This window comes from Enhydra lutris, unplaced genomic scaffold (genome assembly GCF_002288905.1).
Source record: "Enhydra lutris kenyoni isolate GAN:26980312 unplaced genomic scaffold, ASM228890v2 scaffoldscaffold88, whole genome shotgun sequence".
In the NCBI taxonomy this organism is placed as follows: Eukaryota; Metazoa; Chordata; class Mammalia; order Carnivora; family Mustelidae; genus Enhydra; species Enhydra lutris.
Genome location: NW_019154172.1, coordinates 2,886,045 through 2,907,654, shown reverse-complemented (window position 1 = coordinate 2,907,654; position 21,610 = coordinate 2,886,045). Strand labels below are relative to the sequence as shown.

Here is a 21,610-nt window from a genome sequence, read left to right as displayed (position 1 = left end):
CTCATTTGTCCCAGGGCACTGGGGAAACAGAAAGGGGGCAGCCCTGGCCTCTCACTGGTAGGGGAGCTCCTGGGGTAGCTGTCCTGTCCCCCACCCTGGACTCTTTAGTTCCCTGTTTTCCCAACCCCAATTCAGCAGGCTGTACTGCTCCACAGTAGGCAGCATGAAGACAGGGAACCGAGGCATAAAATAAGGTCTCAACATCTCTCTCTTTTTTTTAAGATTCTATTTATTTGAGAGAGAGCACAAGTGGGCAGGAGGGTCAGAGGGAGAAGCAGGCTCCCCACTGAGCAAGGAGCCCAACATGGGGCTCTGTCCCAGGACCCAGGAGATCATGACCTGAGCCAAAGGCAGGTGCTTAACTGACTGAGCCACCAGGTGCCTCAGGTCTCAACATCTCTTACTCGATGAATCTCAGAATCCATTTCTCTGGGAATCATAAGAACGCTTTCCTCTTCTCAGCCTTGTTCTCCTCAGTCCTCTTAGGAGACCTCAGGGTGAATTTGGGAGGAGTGGCCACCAGAGGAGGAGCAGCTGGGACTGAGTCATGGCAGGAAATAGGAGGGAGGGAGTTATCCCCAGATAGCCATATAAAAGGAGAAGGAACCAGCCCTGAGGTTCACAACAGCCGGAGAAGCAGGCTCCCAGCAGCCCAGCCCTTCAAACCCAGATCTGCCTAGGACGACCCACCTGCTGGGTGCCACCGACAAGTCTTTGCCCCAGGATGGGGACCATGTCCAGAGCAGCCTTGGTCTTGGCCTGTCTGGCTGTTACTTCTGTAGCCTCTGAGGGAGGTGAGTTGGGGTTGGAGCCAGCGCTTGGGCAGAGGCCCTGACCAGTGTGGGCCCGGGGCTGGGGGCCAGCCATCCTCTACATGGCTCATTGCCAGTAGGGTGATTGCATACTTGGCCTTGCATTTCTGAGCAGATCCAAGGGGGGGCTGGGCACTGGAGCTTTTAAACTGGGAGGGGGAGCAGGTGCACAGGAGAGGGGTTCCTAGAGATTGCTGCCAGGAGACAGGAAATTGGGAGTCAAATGGACAACTCTTCAGAGGATGGGTGGATTCCCAGAATGAGGGGTTCCTGCCTCAGGAAAATATATATATGGGGCCTATCCAGCAGGGGAGAGAGAAAGAATGGGGCCTCCAGGCTGGTCAAAACTGAATTACTGGGCACCTGGGTGGCTCAGTGGGTTAAGCCGCTGCCTTCGGCTCGGGTCATGATCTCAGGGTCCTGGGATCGAGTCCCGCATCAGGTTCTCTACTCAGCAGGGAGCCTGCTTCCCTCTCTCTCTCTGCCTGCCTCTGCCTGCTTGTGATCTCTGCCTGTCAAATAAATAAATAAATAAAATCTTTAAAAAAAAAAAAATGAATTGCTGACCCAAAGAGCCTTGACCAACTCCTCTCCCGGTTAGGAGGAGTTGAGAGGATGTCCATCCACAGGGGACCAGGCCCAGTGACTCTATCTAGCACATACACATCTGCTGGATGCTGGACAAAATGCTACCAAGGGAAACAACTGTTGAGATCTGGTCTCCCTAAGGCCTATGTCATTGTCCCGCCTAGGTGCTCGTCTTCTGTGATTGCAGATCAGCTCCAGGCGAAACTTTTCCCTGTGGCTGTGGGGCAATTTGCCTCAGGAATCCTAAATCATCCCAGTCCCTGGGTCCTAAATTGAGACCTAAGCTGAGGAGGATCTGGGACCAGCTAAAGGGGAGGCACTTAAAGTTTGAGGTGGGTTTCTCAGAAGGCCCGCAGATATTTAAATGGCCTAGAGTTGGTGAGCAGCTGAAGCCCCAACCAGTTCAATGTCCAGACTTGCTCCTCTGGAAACTAGAGAGGCATCCTGGCTGAGAGACTGAAAGGAAGAGCCCAGAAGCCCTGAGGGAGAGACACTGACAGGAGATTAGGGCCTCCACCATCTCACTCCCCAGTGCTCCCAGTCCCATCTGTCACATTCCCTTCAGGCCTGGACTCAAGTCCCAAGGCTTTGAGCCTGGTGGAGGTGAGGCTGACAGAATAGCATGGCTTTCTCAGAACCCAACTGGCACACCTAGGTGGGTTTAGACTGGGGGGGGGTATTCATTAGGGAACGGGACAGGAGCAATACAGAGGGGCTTCTGGCATCTTGCTCATCTTGCCTATGCTCTTGACATCTACTGCCCCCACATTCTATGCTTGGGAACAAGAATGGACTCCTCAAGCCACCTCTGACTCACCTTTCATCTGCCAGGCTCCAAGTCTCCAGGGCAGAGGGAGGTGGGCCCAGAGCCCCTCACCTACCACATTCAAGAAGGTAGGAGTTTGGGGGAGCAGCAAGAAATGGGGGGCTAGGAGAAACTGTCAGCTCTGACCATCTCCCCTCTTAACCTCTAGTTGGCTATGCAGCACCCCCCTCCCCACCCGGGACCCAAGCCCTCCCCATGGACCACCCTGACACCCATCAGCATGGCTCTGACTTTGAGGGACAGGGTGAAGGTAAGTCCACCATGCACCCTTCTGTTGCCCCTCCAGGTTTCTAGTCTGGCTTTATTTACTTCCCATTCCTCACATGGGATGGAGTGGGAAGGCCCTGGCCATTTCTTGCCCTGGCTGGGAGCACGGGTGGTCTGCTCACATACCCCCCTCCCTTCTGTAGTGCAGCCCCCTCGCTCTCTGGAAGCCATCCCTGTCCAAGAGGAGGAGTTGCCTCCTCCCCAACTCCCTGTGGAAAACAAAGGTGAGCGATCGCCCATTTCCTCACCACCAGCCCACTACAATCTTGCTGACGTCAGTCTGATCTTTGCTTCTTTGTGCCCTCACTCCTGTCTTGTAGTGGACCCCCATTTCCCTCAGGAAGCCATCCCCCTCCAAGAGGAGCTGCCCCCTCCCCAGAACCCTGTTGAGCAGAAGGAAAGTAAGTGACTCCCTCTCCTCATCACCCTCCTGCCTGATGAGCGTGGGCTTTGGGGCTCTGCCACTCGCTAGCTATGTAACTTCGGGTGAGTTGTCCCTCTAAGCCTTAGTTTCCTCATCTATAAAAATGGGGAAATAAGACCTGTTTTATAAAGTTATGAGATTAAATGGCATAAAAGTAGCATTTATTTTCACTTGCTTCTGTACTGACTTCCTCTTTATGAGTGGCATTTGGCCAGGTCCCCCTCTTCTAGCCCATCCCATGGTTTCTGCTTACACATCTCCTTCTATCCCAGTAGAACCATCTTTCCTACATCAGGAGGAAATGACCTTCCCATCTAAGCAGAGAGAGGGTGAGTGACAGCTCTGGTCTGTCCATTCCTCTGCTTTAGTGCTCAGGACACTGGGGACGGAGGCAGGGAGCCTGAGCCGTGGGAAGCAGCACAGGGAACAGGCCTGGTTTGTGGGGCTATAAAGGGGAATCCTTTCATGCCCCGGTTTTCTTTCCTTTCCATCAGTCATTCTGAAGGCAAAAACCACAAGTTCATTTCTATCCCCTATCCTCCCAACCTTTTCTCCTTAACCCCAAGTTTTTTCAGTCCTCTCAGCTCATCCAGACTTTCTGTGTCCCTCCACTCATTCCCCTTTACACTCTGTTTTCTCCATTCTAGAAAAGCCAGCTCCTTTCATGGATCGTAGGCCCCCTGAGCCTGAGTCTTGGAATCCAGCCCTGCACTGCCAGCAGGGCCGATCCCGAGGGGGCTGGGGCCACCGGCTGGATGGCTTCCCCCCTGGGCGGCCTTCTCCAGACAATTTGGACCAGATCTGCCTTCCTAATCGTCAGCATGTGGTGTATGGCCCTTGGAACCTGCCACAGTCTGGCTTCTCCCACCTTACACGCCAGGGTGAGACCCTCAATTTGCTGGAGACTGGATATTCCCGCTGCTGCCGCTGTCACAACCACACAAACCGCTTGGACTGTGCAAAACTCGTGGTAAGCTTTGGGCTCTTGATGCCAGGGGTGTCCTTTAACCTCCAGGCAGTATGTGTATGTTTGAAGAACTTCTAGGCCTGGGTATGTAGGAAACTCAGGACCTTTTTCTTGGCCCTACCTTGTGCCTCCGCAGTGTGCTGGGAGGGCAGAAGACAGCCTCTGCTTCTTTCTTATCTACCTGCCCAGGGTCCTTTTCTGGAGCCTGGGAGGAAGACAGGAATGTGGACAATGGGCTGCTGGGCTGATCCATCCCTCTTGCTCTAGTGGGAGGACGCAATGACCCGATTCTGTGAGGCCGAGTTCTCGGTCAAGACCCGACCCCACTGGTGCTGCAAACAGCAGGGGGAGGCTCGATTCTCCTGCTTCCAGGAGGAAGCTCCCCGGCCACACTACCAGCTCCGGGCCTGCCCCAGCCACCAGCCTGGTATCTCCTCGGGCCCCGAGCTGCCTTTCCCCCCTGGGGTACCCACACTGGACAATGTCAAGAACATCTGCCACCTAAGACGCTTCCGTTCTGTGCCACGCAACCTCCCAGCTACTGACCCCATCCAAAGACAGCTGCAGGCATTGACCTGGCTAGAGGGGGAGTTCCAGCGCTGCTGCCGGCAGGGGAACAACCACACCTGTACATGGAAGGCCGTAAGTGGGCGTCCCGGTCCCAAGAGCCTGTCTGCCCGCCCGCCCATCTCCGACCTCTGGTCCTGCTGATCCGTTCATCCATGCACCTCCCCAATGTGAGCACGTCTGCCCGTTCATCTGCTTGCAAGTGTCCATCGATCCATTGTATTCGTCATTTGCATCTGTTCATCTTGAGCCTTCATCCTGCACTTCTGGCCTGGTCTACCCATGATCCCACACATGCACCCATGTGCCATCCATCCTTGCAGCTCTGGCCTTATCTGACCCCTTCGTCTACTCCAGCCTATGTCCTGTGGCCAGCTCCAAGCCTCATTTGTGCTTCCATCCTTCCACCTTCCCAGCATTATACATCCACACTTATCAGTCCTTGTCCTCTGGTTCCTTACCCTTCCCTTTTGGCACCTGTGGCCGGGTCCCTCATCTCATAACATAGGGCAGTAAGGGAAGCAGAGGGTCAGAAGAGAAGGGGCCAAGTGTCCAGGCTTCTGACTTCCCTCTCTCTGGCCCACAGTGGGAGGATGCCCTTGATGGATACTGTGATCAGGAACAGTCTGTCAAGACCCACCACCACTTGTGTTGCCACTACCCTCCTAGCCCTGCCCGTGATGAGTGCTTTGCCCATCGGGCTCCCTACCCCAACTATGACCGGGACATCTTGACCCTAGACCTCAGCCGAGTTACCCCCAACCTCATGGGCCATCTCTGCGGAAATGGAAGAGTTCTCAGCAAGCAGTGAGTCTTGCAAGTCCTTCCTCAACTCTCTTCCCTTCCCCAAAACCTCCCTCCTGGGGTACCCTGTGGGGCACTATTGATAAGAACAAAACCATGGTCTCTGAGCACCATTTTGAAGCCTAGGGATGCCTAAAGACCCTGACCCTCTCCCCTTTCCCACCAACATAGTAAACAAATTCCTGGGCTGATCCGGAACATGACTGCCCACTGCTGTGACCTGCCGTTTCCAGAGCAGGCCTGCTGTGCTGAGGAGGAGGTAAGTGGGGGCAGCAGGAGGTCATAGTCTCCCAAGAAAAGCAGGGGAGGGGGGAGAGAGAGCTAGAACTGCTGGCTATCCCTTCTCTTTAGTATCTCAGACCTGACCACAGAAATAAAGAGGATGAGTGGGGAAGATCTTTTTTCTTGATTCCCAAAGTCTTCATTCCTTACCTGATCTGCTCCCCACTTCTGAGTTCTTATTATGTCTTTTCTGGGCCTCAGGCTTCAGGCATTTCCATATGGGCACATGTCTGTTACAAAAAATCTAACTGTGGAAGCCAGGCTTGAACTTTCTCTGGGCCCCAGTAGGGGACCTAGGGAGACAGCAGTAGAAGCGGAGGGAAGGGGACTTTGAACAACCAAGTATCGATGCTTGACCTTAAACACTCCTCTCCCCATCATCTCTGCTTTACTTTTCTCCTTCAGAAGTTGGCCTTCATTGAGGATCTGTGTGGTCCCCGACATAATTTCTGGCGAGACTCTGCCCTCTGCTGTAACCTGAATCCTGGAGATGAACAGACCAACTGCTTCAACACTTACTATCTGAGGAATGTGGCTCTAGTGGCTGGAGACAGTGGGGATGACAAGGGCCAGGGCAAGCAGGGCCAACTCGGAGAAGAAGTATCAGCCCCACCCCAGAGCCCAAGGAAGAGTGAGTCACCCCAGAGCCTTGGAGGATCAGATTGGGGGAACCCCACCCTCCTTGAGCACTCATTACAGTAAACACCTCTTGGATTTGGCATCCTCATTGTCTTTAGCATCTCACATACAAATACACCCTCCTAAGCCTGCTTGGATTTTCTTCAGGGACTGGCCTCTGAGGCCCACTGCCCTGCCCCTTGTGACTCAGCAGAACTATTCCACAGGCTATGATGGTACCATAACTAAATGTCTTAACTTCATTATTTGTCATCTTGAATTTATTCATATATTTGAAAAGGAGTGTCACCTTGTTAGCTAGCTATCATTGAAAGGCAAAAAATTATATGTATATATACCAAAGACACGAAACCATATATATATATGGTGTATATACCATATATATATACCATATATATATACATATATATATATATATATACACCATATATATATATGGTTTCGTGTCTTTGGTAAGCCCCAAAATACCACAGCCCAGCCTAATATTTTAATTTTAATTTAGTTTTACTTTTTTGGGGGGAGGGGTGGGAGAGAAAGAATCTTAAGCAGGCTCTGCTCTGAAGACAGAGCCTGATGGGCTGTATCTCACAACCCTAAGATCATGACCTTAGCTGAAAAAAAGAGCCCCACACTTAACTGACTGAGCCACCCAGGCACTCCCTACCCTGACATTTTTAAATTTTCACTTTTGATCCTTGGAGTCCACACCTTGATTCCTAACTATCCATTTACTGAACACTTACAGTGTGCTATATGCTAGACCAGGGGATACACATCCAGAAAGCATGCACCCCTTCTGTCAAGCTGCTCATATCCCAGGAGCATAGCAGGTGTGATAAGTGGTGTTGCATTGCATGGGGCTGCCAGATTGCCAATATTCTCCTGGTGCCAGATAAGGCGGTCGGAAGTGGGAGTAGGTTTGAGGGCAACATGAGTACACTGGGAAAGCTTCTGTGGGGTTGAGGTAAGAGCTCCTCCAGGAGAAACAAAAGGTGCAACGGGTAGGTACAACCCAGGCAGGATGGTTCTGGCAGAGAAACACAAAGGCTGAGAGGGCCTAAGGCTGTGGTGGTCTCCTTTGGAGATGTAGCTGGAATGGTAAGCAGGAGGTCCCTACGAATGCCTCATCCGCAAGGGCTTAATAAAGTGGATTCTGGTGCCTCTTCCCACGAAGACAATGGCAGCCTCAAGCAGAGGTGGTGTTCAGATTTGCGTTTTCCAACCTGCCTGTCTGTAGACAGACAAGTAGGAACCTGGAAGTCCAGTTTGGAGAGTATCGCGTCCATGCCTGAGGGGAGGGGGTTGGACCACAGGGTGCCAAGACCCTTCAGCCCTTAGAGGCTGCCCAAGAAACCGGAGCCGAAAGAATCGAAATGAAGACTCGTGAGGACAAGTCCTCTGTGATTCTGTCGCCAGGACAAGTCTCCAAAAAGCGGGACTTCCCTGGCCCCAGCTACGGCGGAGGAGGAGGCACGGACTACCGTCCTGACCCACTAGAAACAAGCTGAAATCCGGCAGCTCCCAAAAGACACCTAACACTTCCCTCTCCCAGGTCTATTATTTTCTTACGCATCCTCCGCAGGATGGCTGTTTCTAAGCACGCTGCGTCTTAGCCAATCCTTTGACTGTCTATCAGCACCGGGTTCAAAGCGCGCAGGAGAGCCGCGTGGGTACCGCCCCTGTGCCGGCCACTGCGGCCTTGCGCTGGGGGTCACATGCTCCGAGAGCATTATTGCGCCTGCGCGGGCGTCGGGCGTCGGTCTCGCGATCCTCCGGCGGCCCCTGGGACCCCGGGACAAGGCAGGGAGAGGCCAGGCCCACTCTTCCCCTCACCGCTCACGTGTGCCTGCCACGGAGCCCGGGGCTGGACTTGAGCAGGCGGGGAGAAGGCGGAGCAGTGACTCAAGGAAGGGCGGGCGGATACGCCGCAGGGACATCTCTACAGGGCTCTGTCCCTTCAGGAGCTTCCCGGAAATGCTTTACGGCTGCATTTGCAACGCGCAGCGCCTCCAAGTGCTGGTGGGGCAGTCAGAAAGGTAGGACCGCCCTCCCAGCCGCTAGAAGGTTACGGTCTGAGGAGTGGACCAGGAGGGGCCCGGGACAGCGATAGTCAGCCGCGATAATGAAAGACGCTCAGGTGCTAAATACGTGGTAAGCATCGTGAGGTGAGAGTTAAAAGAAGTCATTCTCTCTAGGAATCAGGGTAGTTGGCCGTGTATTGAGGAGTGCTGTTACGTACCAGGAAAAGAGGGGTGTTAACATTTACGGCAGTTAGTTGTACAGATAAAAATATTAAGATACAATTTATTAAGCTCGGGCGCAGGGGATAAAGGAGCCAGAGCCCCTTAAGTACTTGGAGGGACCCGGGAAGCTTCAGGAAGGAATCGGAGCTTGAGTAGGATTTTGCAAGAACGAAAAGGGAGAGTGTACAAAATACTGGATATATGCAGAGTTCCCCTAAAATAGAGTGTTTTGTGTTAGGCAGAGTATTCTTAGGTAATGAGTCTAAGTATTCTGGCCATAAAGAAGACTAAAGCACCGACCCCAAAGATTTTTATATCTGTGGAGACTTGTATGTCTAATGATAGATAAATTCTTAGGATTCTGTGGGAGCCACCTAGCCTAGCTTTCAGGGAAGTCTTTGTGGAGGAGGCAATAAGTTTCAAAAAGTGTGGTTGGTATATTTGAAGTGCTAATAAGTAGTAAAAATGGTGTGGGTGAGTAACTAGGCGTGAGGTGGTAAATTTAGGCTTAGTCATGCTTTCTGGCAGATCTTGAAGCTATGGAAGTCGCGCAACCTGGGTATAAGCACCTGTAAAAGATTGTTAATAAAATTAATGATGTATTATAAGTTGGCTAATTGAATTTAAATTTGAAAAAAAGATTGTAAATGAAAAGTGACGTTACAGACTTTTTTATTTTATTTTAAATAGGCTCCACACCCAGCTTAGAGCCCAGTGCAAGGGTTGAACTTACAACCCTGAGATCGAGATCTGAGCTGAGATGGAGAGTTGGCTGGTCAACTAAATGAGCCACGCAGGTGCCCCAGTGAACAGACTTTTAAAAAAAACTAAATTAGTTGGATAGACATATCTAGATATGCCAGACATGACTAGATATCTAGATATGCTAGACATGACTAGATATGCCAGAGAAAGAATAGAGATGGGGACCAGTTCAGAGGTTGAAATTGTAGTTCTTTGATAGCAATAAAATTTTGAGATCCAGAACTTTAATGGTACAGGGAATGAAGACGGAGAGGATATCTTTTAAAGATATTTAAGAGGGGCACCAGGGTAGCTCAGTTGCTTAAGTGACTGCCTTTGGCTTAGGTTATGATCCCCCAGGGTCCTGGGATGAAGTCCCGCATCCAGCTTCTTGCTCAGCAGGGAGCCTGCTTCTCCCTCTCTTTCTGCCTGCTACTCCACCTGCTTGTTCTCTCTCTCTTTCTCTCTGTCAAATAAATAAATAAAATCTTAAAAAAAAAAAAAAAGATATTTAAGAGATGGGACTGACAAACCCTGCTTGCTGCCGGAGATATCTTAAAATGACTCCCAAACTTGAGGATTGGGTACCTGTAATGTAGAAGGTACAGAAGGAGGAACAGGTTTTACAGGAGGATGATAACGAGTTCAGTTTTGGAGTCTAAAGTAATCAGTGTCTTAGTGAAAACACCTTCAGGGGGCGCCTGGGTGGCCCAGTGGGTTGAGCCTCTGCCTTCGGCTCGGGTCATGATCTCAGGCTCCTGGGATCGAGCCCTTCATTGGGCTCTCTGCTCAGCAGGGACTTACTTCTCCCCCACCCCCTGCCTGCCTTTCTGCCTGCTTGTGATCTCTGTCTGTCAAATAAATAAATAAAATCTTAAAAAAAAATTTTTTTTTAAAAGCACCTTCAGAAGGAAGATGTTAAAACCACATTCTAGGGGTGCCTGGGAGGCTCAGTCGGTTAAGCGTCTGCCTTCAGCTCAGGTCATGATATCAGCGTCCTAGGATCAAGCCCCGTATTGGGCTCTCTGCTCAGGAGAGAGCCTGCTTCTCCCTTTGCCCCTCCCCCTGTTGGTGCTTTCTCCCTCTCTGTCAAATAAATAAATAAAATCTTAAAAACAAAACAAAACACATTCTAGGGGTACCTGGGTGGCTCAGCCAGTTGGGCATCTAACTTTGACTCGGGCCATGATTTCAGGTCCTGGGATCAAGCCCCATTGTTAGGCTTCCTGCTCAGCGGGGAGTTTGCTTGTCCCTCTCAATCTCCCTTTGCCCTCCACCCCTCTCCCCTTCTCCCCGACTTGAGCTCGCTCGCTCTCTCTCAAATAAATAAACAAATAAAATCTTAAAAAAAAAAAAAAAAAAAGAGCCACATTCTAGGGGCACCTGGCTGGCTCAGTTGGAAGAGCATGTGACTCTTGATCTCAGGGTTGTTAGGTGTAGAGATTATTTAAAAATAAACTTTTTTTTAAAAGCCCGATTCTAGGGAATTGAGTATGAATGGGAGGTGAGGAAGAGGAGGCCACATGTGCAGCTTGCTCTTTAAATGTACTTCTGTTCAGGGGATGCCTGGGTGTCTCAGTTGGTTAAGCGGCTGCCTTCCGCTCAGGTCATGATCCCAGGGTCCTGGGATTGAGTCCCACATCGGGCTCCTTGCTCAGCAGGGAACCTGCTTCTCTCTCTGCCTCTGCCTGCCTCTCTGCCTGTGTTCGCTCACTCTCTCTCCCTCTGTCTCTGACAAATAAATAAATAAAATCTTTAAAAAAAAATAAAAAATAAATGTACTTCTGTTCTATAGACCAGTAGCTTACTAGATATGACACTTGGAAATCTCTTAGGTACAACAGATTTCAGCTTAGAACTCCTCTGGGTATGTGGGAAGATATGAGAAAGAAGTTAGAACAGTGAGTGAGTTGTAGAACCTAGGCAGTAGGTATATGGATGTTCACTACAATCTGATAACTTCTCTGCATTTTTGAAATTTTTCATAAAATATTGAGAAAAATAAGTGATCATCTCTACCCTCCAACTGTTTCTGCCCCAGTGGGCCCCAGTTGTTTAGGCAAGAGATCTGGGAATATCATTCTTCAATTTCCTCCTTCCTTCTATTCCAGTCAGTCACCAAATCTACTAAATACCTCTTAAATCCATCAACAGTGGAGTTGTCCCTTACACCACGGTTAGGTTCTGAAGACAGTACTTAAGACAAAAGTTACATAGTCAACATAACCTTTGAAAATCCGGTAAACCACTCAGAAAATACAGTGGCCGTAGTCTTGTGTTCATAACTCTGTACCTAAAATGTATATACAAGTTTATATGGTAGGGTACAGTATGTCATAGGATATACAGTATAACATTAAGATTCTTTTTTTAAGATTTTGTTTATTTATTTGACAGAGATCACAGTAGGCAGAGAGGCAGGCAGAGAGGAAGGGAAGCAGGCTCCCTGCTGAGCAGAGAGCCCCGATGGGGTGGCCCACTGAGCTACCCAGGCGCCCCGATATTTTTAACTTCATAAAAAAATGGGGAGATAGTGCTACATACAGTTAAACAGAGTTGTGAAATGAACACAAGGCCCAAGGACATTGTATTCCTCACCTCTCCAGTGCCTTCACTAAGCTTCCACCAACTGTCACGATTATTTTTTCTTAAAGATTTTATTTATTTATTTGACAGAGAGATCACAAGTAGGCAGAGAGGCAGGCAGAGAGGGGGAAGCAGGCTCCTCCTGAGCAGAGAGCCCTGATGCAGGGCTCAATCCCAGGACCCTGAGATCATGACCTAAGCCAAAGGCAGAGGCTGAACCCACTGAGCCACCCAGTCGCCCCAACCCTCACGATTATTAAAGTGGCTTCCTAAATGGTCTCCTGGTGCTATCCAGTGCATTCTCCACAGAATGACCTGCTAACTGGTGTGATCAGGTCACTTCACTGCTTTAAAATATCTCTGTGATAGGGCTCCTGAGTGCCTTAGTCGGTTAAGTGTTCACTCTAGGTATCAGCTCAGGTCCTGATCTCAGAGTCCTGGGATCAAGATCTGCATAGGGCTACACACTGGGCATGGAGCCTGCTTCAGATTCTCTCCCTCTCCCTCTACCCCTTCCCCGTTTCTCTCACTCTCTAAAATACATGTATATGTATCTCAGTGATATCCCACTGTTCCCTTACAACAGTGTCTGACACACCACCATTTGGCTGTCCAACCTTCCACCATCTGGCCTCTGCAGTCCTCAGACTTAATCACATGTACCTCTTCCCTCTTATTCTGAAGGCCCCCTCAGAACTCGGCTGCTTACCTTTCAGTTCCTCAGGTTCACCATGTTCTTTTGTACTTGGGGGGCCTTTGGCATGCTGTTTTCTGAATGGAACTCTGTTCCCCTCTCTGTAAAACAGGTAAGCTCTGTACCTCTGTGGCAAGACATCTCTTGCCTACTAAACAAGCCATCTTCCAATCCCCTAATACCTTGTTCTTGCTGAATTTTAAATTTAAAAAAAAGCATTGTGTAAAATAACACACATTTAAAAATTGTACTGAAAATAAATGTGCAGTTCAATGGGTGATTATAAAGTGAAACTCCTTGCAGCAACCACCTAGGTTAAGGACATGGACACTGCCAGCACCCAAAAGCCCTCCAGAGTTCTGTTTTCTGTTCAAGCTCCTCACCCCTGTAAAAGAACGACTCTCCTGTCATCATATTTATTGTAATCATTTACTTGCTTTCTCCTTCCTTCCTTCCTTCCTTCCTTCCTTCCTTCCTTCCTAAGATTTTATTTATCTACCTGACAGAGAGAGAGAGATCAATCACAAGTAGGCAGAGAGTCAGGCAGAGAGAGAGGGGGAAGCAGGCTCCCCGCTTATCAGAGAGCCCGATGTGGGGCTCAGTTCCAGGACCCCGAGATCATGACCTGACCCGAAGGCAGAGACTTAACCCACCGAGCCACCCAGGCACCCCTTGCTTTTTCTTTATATTTTTGCCACCTAAATATGAATCCTAAAAACAGTGATTTAGGGTTTTTTGGTTGTTGTTTTTTTTTTTTTTAAAGATTTTATTTATTTATTTCACAGAGAGAGTACAAGCAGGGGGAGTGGCAGGCAGAGGGAGAGGGAGAAGCAGACTCTGCACTGAGCTGGGAGCACTACACAGGGCTAGATCCCAGGACCCTGGGATCATTACTTGAGCTGAAGGCAGACACTTAACGGACTGAGCCACCCAGGCACCCTTTTGGGTTTTTTTGGTTTGGGTTTTTGTTTTTTAACAAACATTTGGCATTTAAAAAAAATTTTTTTTTTTTTTTTTTTGTAAGAGTGGAGGGGGAAAGGGAGAGAGAGAATTTTTTTTTTTAAAGATTTTATTTATTTATTTGATAGAGATCACAAGCAGGCAGAGAGGGAGGAGGAAGCAGGCTTCCTGCTAAGCAGAGAGCCCGATGCGGGACTCGATCCCAGGACCCTGGGATCATGACCTGAGCTGAAGGAAGAGGCTTTAACCCACCGAGCCACCCAGGTGCCCCCCAAAAAAATATTTTTTAATAGAGTTGACACACACTGTTGCATAGTTTCAGGTGTATGGCACAGTGATTTGACAAGTTTATACCTTGTGCTGTGCTCACCACAAATGTAGCAATCATTTAGGTTTTTGTTGTTGTTGTTTTTTTTTTTAAGCTTTATTGGCCACCTCCTCCCTGCCCCTAGTAACTTCTCATCCTCTTTCTGTCTCTATGACTTTGCTTATTTTAGTAACCTCACGCAAGTACTTCAATAATGGAATTATTTCTGGGGTGCCTGGTGGCTCAGTGGGTTAAGCCTCTGCCTTTGGTTCAGGTCATGATCTCGGGGTCCTGGGATCGAATCCTGCATCGGGCTCTCTCCTCAGTGGGGAGCCTGCTTCCCTCTCTCTCTCTGCCTGCCTCTCTGCCTACTTGTGATCTCTCTCTGTGTCAAATAAATAAATAAAATCTTTTTTAAAAATTGGAAGTACTTCTGTGTCTTGCTTATTTCTTTTAACATAATGTTTTCAAGGTTCATCCATGTTAAAGCATGTAGCAGAGCTTCATTTCTTTTTATGGCTGAATAATATTCTGTTGTATGGATATGCCACATTTTCTTTATCCATTCATCTGTTGATAGATGTTCGGAATGTTTCCACATTTTTGCTGTTAGGAAGAATGCACAGTCACTTAATTTTACCCATTTTGGGACTTCATAAGAATGGAATTAGAGGGGCGCCTGGGTGGCTCACTCAATTAAGTGTCTGCCTTCAGCTCATGTCATGATCCCAGCCTCCTGGGATCCAGCTCCACATCTGGCTGCCTGCTCAGTGAGGAGCCTGCTTCTTCTCCTCCCTCTTCCTGCCACTCTGCCTACTTGTGCTCTCTCTCTGTCAAATAAATAAAATCTTAAAAAAAAAAAAAAAAAGAATGGAGGGGCGCCTGGGTTGCTCAGTGGGTTAAGCCTCTGCCTTCGGCTCAGGTCATGATCTCAGGGTCCTGGGAACAAGCCCCGTGTTGGGCTCTCTGCTTAGCAGGGAGCCTGCTTCCGCCTCTCTCTGCCTGGCTCTCTGCCTGCTTGTGCTCTCTCTTTGTCAATTAAAAAAAAAAAAAAAAAAAAAAAAAAACTTAAAAAAAATAAGAATGGAATTAGATCATATTTTTGGTATGTCTGGCTTTTTAAGCTTGCATTCACATTTTTCCATATACCATAGTTCATTAATTTTCATAGAATTCCGTTTTAGAAATATACCACAATTATCTGTATTATTGTTGATGGATATTTGGCTTGTTTACAATTTTAGGCTGTTTCAAATATGCTAAAATTAAAAAAAATGTGTGCATTTCTCTTGGGTGTACAGGGGAGCTAGGAGTTGGATGACTGTGTCAGAGTCTCCTCAGCCTAACTAGATAATGCCAAAGTGGTTATACTAATTTTTATTCCTATCCGCAGGGTTTGAGAGTTCCTGTTACACATTCTTACCAACTCTTAAGGTTGTGTATTTAGCTATTCTGGTGAGTTTGTTTGTATTGGGTTTAATTTGCATTTCCATATCTATAAATGAGGTTAAACACTTTTTATGTGTTGATTGGCCATTTGGATATCCTCTGTGAGATGTCTTCTCAAGTCTCTTGCATATTTTTTCTGTTAGACTTTTCCATATTGATTTGTAGTTCTTCCAGATACGAACTCTTTGACAGGTAATATATTGGAAATATTTTGCTTCTTCACTCTCTTAACAGTGTCTTTGGTGATAAAATGTTTTTAAATTGAATGTAATTGTCATTATGTTTAGTGCTTTTTCCATTTTTTCTTTCTTGTTTTTAAGTAGGCTCCGGGGCACCTGGGTGGCTCAGTCCTTAAGTAGGCTCTGTGCCCAGCGTAGAGCCCAATTCAGGACTTGAACTCACCACTCTTAGATCAAAATCTGCGCTGAGATCAAGGGTTGGATGCTTAACTGACTGAGCCACCCCAGGTTTCCCCACAGTCTGTAGCTTTTCTTTTTTTTTTTTCTTTTTTTTTTTTTTAAAGATTTTATTTTTATTTATTTGACAGACAGAGATCACAAGTAGGCAGAGAGGCAGGCAGAGAGAGAGAGGAGGAAGCAGGCTCCCTGCCGAGCAGAGAGCCCGATGTGGGGCTCGATCCCAGGACCCTGGGATCATGACCTGAGCCGAAGGCAGAGGCTTTAACCCACTGAGCCACCCAGGCGCCCCGCTTTTCTTTTTTTTAAGTCTTTATTTATTTAGGGCTGCCTGGGTGGCTCAGTGGGTTGAGCATCTGCCTTGGGCTCAGGTCATGATCCCAGGGTCCTAGGATCAAGCCCCACATCTGGCTCTCTCCTCAGCAGAGAGCCTGGTTCTCCCTCTCCCTTTGCTGCTCCCCCTGCTTATGCTCACAGTCTCTCTCTCTCTCTAATAAATAAACAAAATCTTAAAAAAAAAAAAAAAGACTTTATTTGAGAGAGAGAGAGAGAGCATAAGCAGGGGAAGGGGCAGAGGGAGAGGGAGAAGCAGACTTCCCACTGAGTGCAGAGTCCCATTCAGGACTCAACATCAGAACACTGAGATCATGACCTGAACCGAAGCCAGACACTTAACCAACTGAGCCACCCAGGCGCTCCCAGTCTGTAGCTTTGTAACAAATTTTGGTATCTATAAGGCAGTCCTCCCCCATAGTTCTTTTTCAAGAGTGTCTTGGAAAAAAAAAAAAGAGTGTCTTGGCTCTTGTTTAATGATCAGTATCAAACGTTAAGAATAGTCTGTACAAAGTATTTTATGTAAGTGTGAAAAACTGAAAGTCCACATTGTTGTAATCTTTTTCTGAATGGTTATTCCGTGACTTTCCAGTTTAGTAGCTGGCCATGCTGTCCAATGAAGTAGCCACCAGTCACTGTGGGTATTGAGTACTTGAGATGTGGCTGGTTTCAACTGTCGTAGTCCTGTAAGTGTAAGGAACACCAGATTGCAAAGACTCTGCATGAAAAAAAAGAACGCAATGTATCTCAGATATCTTGTTAATAATTTTTGTATTGATTACATGTTGAAATGATATTTGGGGTATATTGTCTTAAATGAAGTAGATTATTGAAATTATTCTCATCTGTCTCATTTGATTTTTTTTTTTAATTCCAGGATAGTTAATGTAAGTGTTATATTAGTTTCAGGTGTACAATATAGTGATTCAACAATTCTCGATATGATTCCGTGCTCATCATGATAAGTATACTATTTTATCCATTCCCATGCACTTCCCCTTTGGTAACCATCAGTTTATCCTCTATAGTTAGCAGTTGGTTTTTTGGGGGATGCCTGGGTGGCTTAGTCAGTTCGGTGTCTGGCTCTTGATTTTGGCTCAGGTCATGATCTCAGGGTTATGAGATGGAGCCCTTTGTCGGGCTCTGTGCTGAGTGTGGAGCCTGCTTAAGATACTCTCTCTCCTTCTGCACCCCCCCATAATAAAAATTTTTAAAGAAAGAGTATAGTTTTAGTTTGTCTTTTTTTTTCTTTGTTCATTTGTTTTGTTTCCTAAATTCCACATGAATGAAATTGCATGGTATTTGTCTGATTCTGATTTATTTCACTTAGCTTTATACTCTGTAGACACATCCATGTTGTTGCATATGGCAAGATTCCATTCTTTTTTTATGGCTGAGTAATATTCCCGTGTGTGTTTGCGTGTGCATACCTGTGCATATACATTTACATTCATTCATCTATTTTTTATAGAATAGTCTTTTTTTTAAGATTTTATTTATTAGAGAGAGAGAGACTGCCTGCAAGCACAAGCAGAGGGAGAGGCAGAGGGAGAGAGAAAAGGAGAAGCAGGCTCCCCATTGAGCAGGGAGCCTGATGGAGGGCTTGATCCCAGGACCCTGGGATCATACCTGAGCTGAAGGCCCAGGCTTAACTGACTGAGCCACCCAGGCAGCCCTCATTCATCTATTGATGGACATTTGGGGTACTTTCATAATTTGGTTATTATAAATAATGTTGAGTAAACATAGGAGTGCATATATCTTTTTGAATTAGTGTTTTTGTATTCTTTGGGTTTGACTTTTTAAATATTTTTCTATTTTTAAAAATTTAAATTGTTAATTAACATATAATGTGTTATTGGCTTCAGAGGTAGAGTTCAGTGATTCATCAATCTTATATAACACTCAGTGCTAATTATATCATGTGCTCTCCTTAATGTCTATCACCCAGTTACTCCATCCCTCAGCCCCCCTTCTCTCCAACAACCCTCAGTTTGTTTCCTATGATTAGGAGTCTCTCATGGCTTCACTCCTTCTCTGATTTTGTCTTGTTTTATTTTTCCTTCCCTTCTCCTATGATCCCCTTTTGTTTCTTGAATTCCACATATGAATGAGATCATATAATTGTATTTCTTTGGTTGACTTATTTTGCTTACTGTAATTACCCTCTAGTTCCATCCATGTCATTGCAAAAATATGAATGTTTTTGATGGCTTGATAGTATTCCATGTTTGACTTTTTCTTTTAAGATTTTATTTATTTATCTGACAGAGAGAGAGATCACAAGTAGGCAGAGAGAGGGGGAAGCAGGCACCCCGCTGAACAGAGAGCCCAATGTGGGGCTCTATCCCAGGACCCTGAGATCATGACCCGAGCCGAAGGCAGAGGCCTAACCCGCTGAGTCATCCAGGCACCCCCCCCCATGTTTGACTTTTTAAAATATGACTACTAAGGTATTTGGAATTATAAATGTGACTTGTATTTGTGACTCACATTGTACTATATTTGTACTGTGGTAAGCTGATGAATGGCCCCCAAAGATATCCAGGTCCTAATTTCTGGAATCTGTGAGTGTTACCTTTACATGGCAAAAGGGACTTTGCAGAATGTGATTAAAAGTATGGACTTTTAGATGGGGAGATTATTTTGGATTATCTGAACAGTCCCTGAATGTAAATCACAAAGGTCCTCATAAGAAGGAGACAGGGTGGGGCATCTGGGTGGCTCAGTTAAGCATCTACCTTCAGCTCAGGTCATAATCTCAGTGTCCTGGGATCCAGCACTAGCAGGGAGTCTGCTTTTCCCTCTCTCTCTGCCCGCTGCTCCCCCTGTTTGTGCTCCCTCACACTTTCAATCAAATAAATAAATAAAATCTTTTAAAACACTAAAAAAAAAAAAAAGAGGCAGGGTGAGATATGACATCAAAAGGGGAAAAGGCATTTGACTGTCAAAGCTGAGTTTGGAGTGATGTGAACAGCAACCAGAAATTGAAAGAAACAAGCAAAAGATTCTTCCCTGGAGCCTCCAGAAGGAACCAGTCCTGCTGTTTGCCCCTAGAATTTGTCTCTTAAACACAGGTATACTCTGGTCTTGGGTCTCCTTCGCAGAATGATTTGCTATCCTTCATATCTTTGACAGTGGTAGTTTAGTTTCTCCTAATACCTTTGGTAAAGTGCTGTGAAAGCCTGGAAATTTTTATTGAGTAGATGGTGTGTATAATATTAAATTTAAATAAAAATTTAGAGGGGCACTTGGGTGACACAGTTGTTTACGGGTCAGACTCTTGGTTTTAGCTCAGGTTGTGATCTCTGGGTTGTAAGATAAAGACCCACATTGGGCTCCACGCTCAGTGTGGAGTCTGCTTACGACTCTCTCCCTCTTCCCTTACCCCTCCCCACTGTGCTGTCCCTCTAAAATAAATTTAGAAATATTTTTTTTTTAATTTAGACTAAGGGGCACCTGGGTGGCTTATTAGTTGGTTGGGCATCTGCCTTCGGCTCAGGTCATGGTCCCAGGGTCCTGGGATTGAGCCCCACATCAGGCTCCCTGCTCAGTGGAGAGCCTGGTTCTCCTTCTCCCTCTGCTACTCCCCCTGCTTGTGCTCGCTCGCTCTCACACTCTCTTTGTCTCTCTCTGTTAAATAAATAAAATTTTTAAAAAATTTAGACTAACTCTATCTGTATTCATTTGTTATGGCTGCTGTAACAAATTCCTGTAAATTCAGTGGCTAAAGGGTACCTGGGTGGCTCAGTCAGTTAAGTATCCAGCTCCTTTTTTTTTCTCTTTTTTTAAACATATAATATGTTATTTGTTTCAGGGATACAGGTCTGTGATTCATCAGTCTTACATGATTCACAGTGCTCACCACAACACATACCCTCCCCAGTGTCTATCACCCAGCCACCCCATTCCTTCCAACCTCCTCCACTCCAGCAAACCTCAGTTTGTTTCCTGAGATTGAGTCTCTTATGGTTTGTCTCCCTCTCTGGTCTTGTCTTATTTCATTTTCCCCTCCCTTCCCTTATGATCCTTTGTCTTGTTTCTCAAATTCCTCATATCATGGAGATCATATGATAATTGTCTTTCTCCAATTGACTTATTTCGCTCAGCATAATAGCCTCTAGTTCCATCCGTGTCATTGCAAATGGCAAGTTTTCACTTTTTGATGGCTGCATAATATTCCATTGTGTGTGTGTGTGTGTGTGTGTGTGTGTGTGTGTGTGTGTGTACACACACTACATCTTATTTATCCATTCATCTGTTGATGGACATCTAGGCTCTTTCCATAGTTTGGCTATTGTGGACATTGCTGCTATAAACATTGGGGTCAAGGGTTGGAGGGGTCATGCCCCTTCAGATCACTACATTTGTATCTTTGGAGTAAATACCCAGTAGTTATGCATCCAACTCTTGATTTTGGCTCAGGTCATGATATCAAGCCCCACATTGCTCTGCATGCTGCGCTGCACTGCTTAAGATTCTCTCTTTGGGGGCACCTGGGTGGCTCAGTTGTTAAGCGACTGCCTTCGGCTCAGGTCATGATCCCAGGGTCCTGGGATCAAGCCCTGCATCAGGCTCCCCGCTCTGCAGGAAGCCTGCATCTCCTCCCATTCCCCCTGCTTGTGTTCCCTCTCTTGCTAGGTCTCTCTCTGTCAAATAAATAAGATCTTTTTTTTTTTTTTAAGATTTTATTTATTTACTTGAGAGAGATAGTGAGACAAAGAGAGCATGAGAGGGGAGATAGTCAGAGGGAGAAGCAGACTTCCTGCCAAGCATGGAGCCCGATGCGGGACTCGATCCTAGGACTCCAGGATCATGACCTGAGCTGAAGGCAGTTGTTTTTAACCAGCTGAGCCACCCAGGCGCCCAGTAAATAAAATCTTAAAAGAAAAAAGGGGGGGCGCCTGGGTGGCTCAGTGAGTTAAAGCTTCTGCCTTCAGCTCAGGTCATGATCCCAGGGTCCTGGGATCGAGCCCCACATCGGGCTCTCTGCTCAGCGGGGAGCCTACTTCCTCCTCTCTCTCTCTCTGCCTGCCTCTCTGCCTACTTGTGATCTCTGTCAAATAAATAAATAAAAATATTTTTTAAAAAAATTCTCGGGGCACCTGGGTGGCTCAGTGAATTAAGCCTCTGTCTTCGGCTCAGGTCATGATCTCATGGTCCTGGGATCGAGCCCCACATCGGGCTCTCTGCTCAACGGGGAGCCTGCTTCCCCCTCTCTCTCTCTCTGCCTGCCTCTCTGCCTACTTGTGATCTCTATAAAATAAATAAATAAAATCTTTTTTTTTTAAGATTTTTTTTGACAGATCACAGATTTTACATAAGTAAAATCTTAAAAAAAAGTCTTTTTTTTTTTTTTTTAAATCTGAAGACTTACCGTTTCTTGTCTTTTTGACATAGCTTCCATTTTTTTTCAGAGAAACCTTGCCCATCCCCTGAGGACCTTTATCTCCCCCTCAGTGGAACGTGCTGTCAGTAGAATTGGCTTGTGAAGAACTGCAAGGTGAGAGCTGTTACTTCGGCACCCTGGGGTTGGCTATGAGAGGGAAAGATGTGGAGTTGTTGGGATATTCTACACACATAGTCATTCTCTGTAAATATCAATATTTTTATGCCTTCATTCTAATCCTTTTGCCCCTGCTTTTTTTTTTTTTTAACGTAGGCTCCATGCCCAATATGGGGCTTAAACTCATGACCCTGAG

The 21,610-nt window shown here is 46.7% G+C and overlaps 1 protein-coding gene and 1 long non-coding RNA gene across 4 annotated transcripts; both read left to right on the top strand.

Moving 5' to 3' along the window:
• Nucleotides 1–642: 642 nt before the first annotated feature.
• LOC111162035 (extracellular matrix protein 1) lies at nucleotides 643–6,247 on the top strand. Its single transcript, XM_022526207.1, is given in 11 exon segments — nucleotides 643–794; nucleotides 2,232–2,294; nucleotides 2,375–2,476; nucleotides 2,637–2,717; nucleotides 2,814–2,894; nucleotides 3,565–3,887; nucleotides 4,152–4,526; nucleotides 5,038–5,258; nucleotides 5,427–5,514; nucleotides 5,943–6,129; nucleotides 6,132–6,247. Coding segments are annotated over 11 exon segments (1,632 nt in total). The 5' UTR covers nucleotides 643–724; the 3' UTR covers nucleotides 6,173–6,247.
• A 1,715-nt stretch (nucleotides 6,248–7,962) lies between these two features.
• On the top strand, nucleotides 7,963–21,601 carry LOC111161956. 3 transcript variants are annotated; one of them, XR_002641548.1, is made up of 4 exons: nucleotides 7,963–8,212; nucleotides 15,104–15,165; nucleotides 21,326–21,411; nucleotides 21,571–21,601. It is a non-coding gene; the product is annotated as an uncharacterized LOC111161956 (long non-coding RNA). The 3 variants fall into 3 exon arrangements; XR_002641549.1 differs by lacking the exon at nucleotides 7,963–8,212 and adding an exon at nucleotides 8,219–8,327; XR_002641550.1 differs by lacking the exon at nucleotides 15,104–15,165.
• The last annotated feature ends 9 nt before the right edge of the window (nucleotides 21,602–21,610 follow it).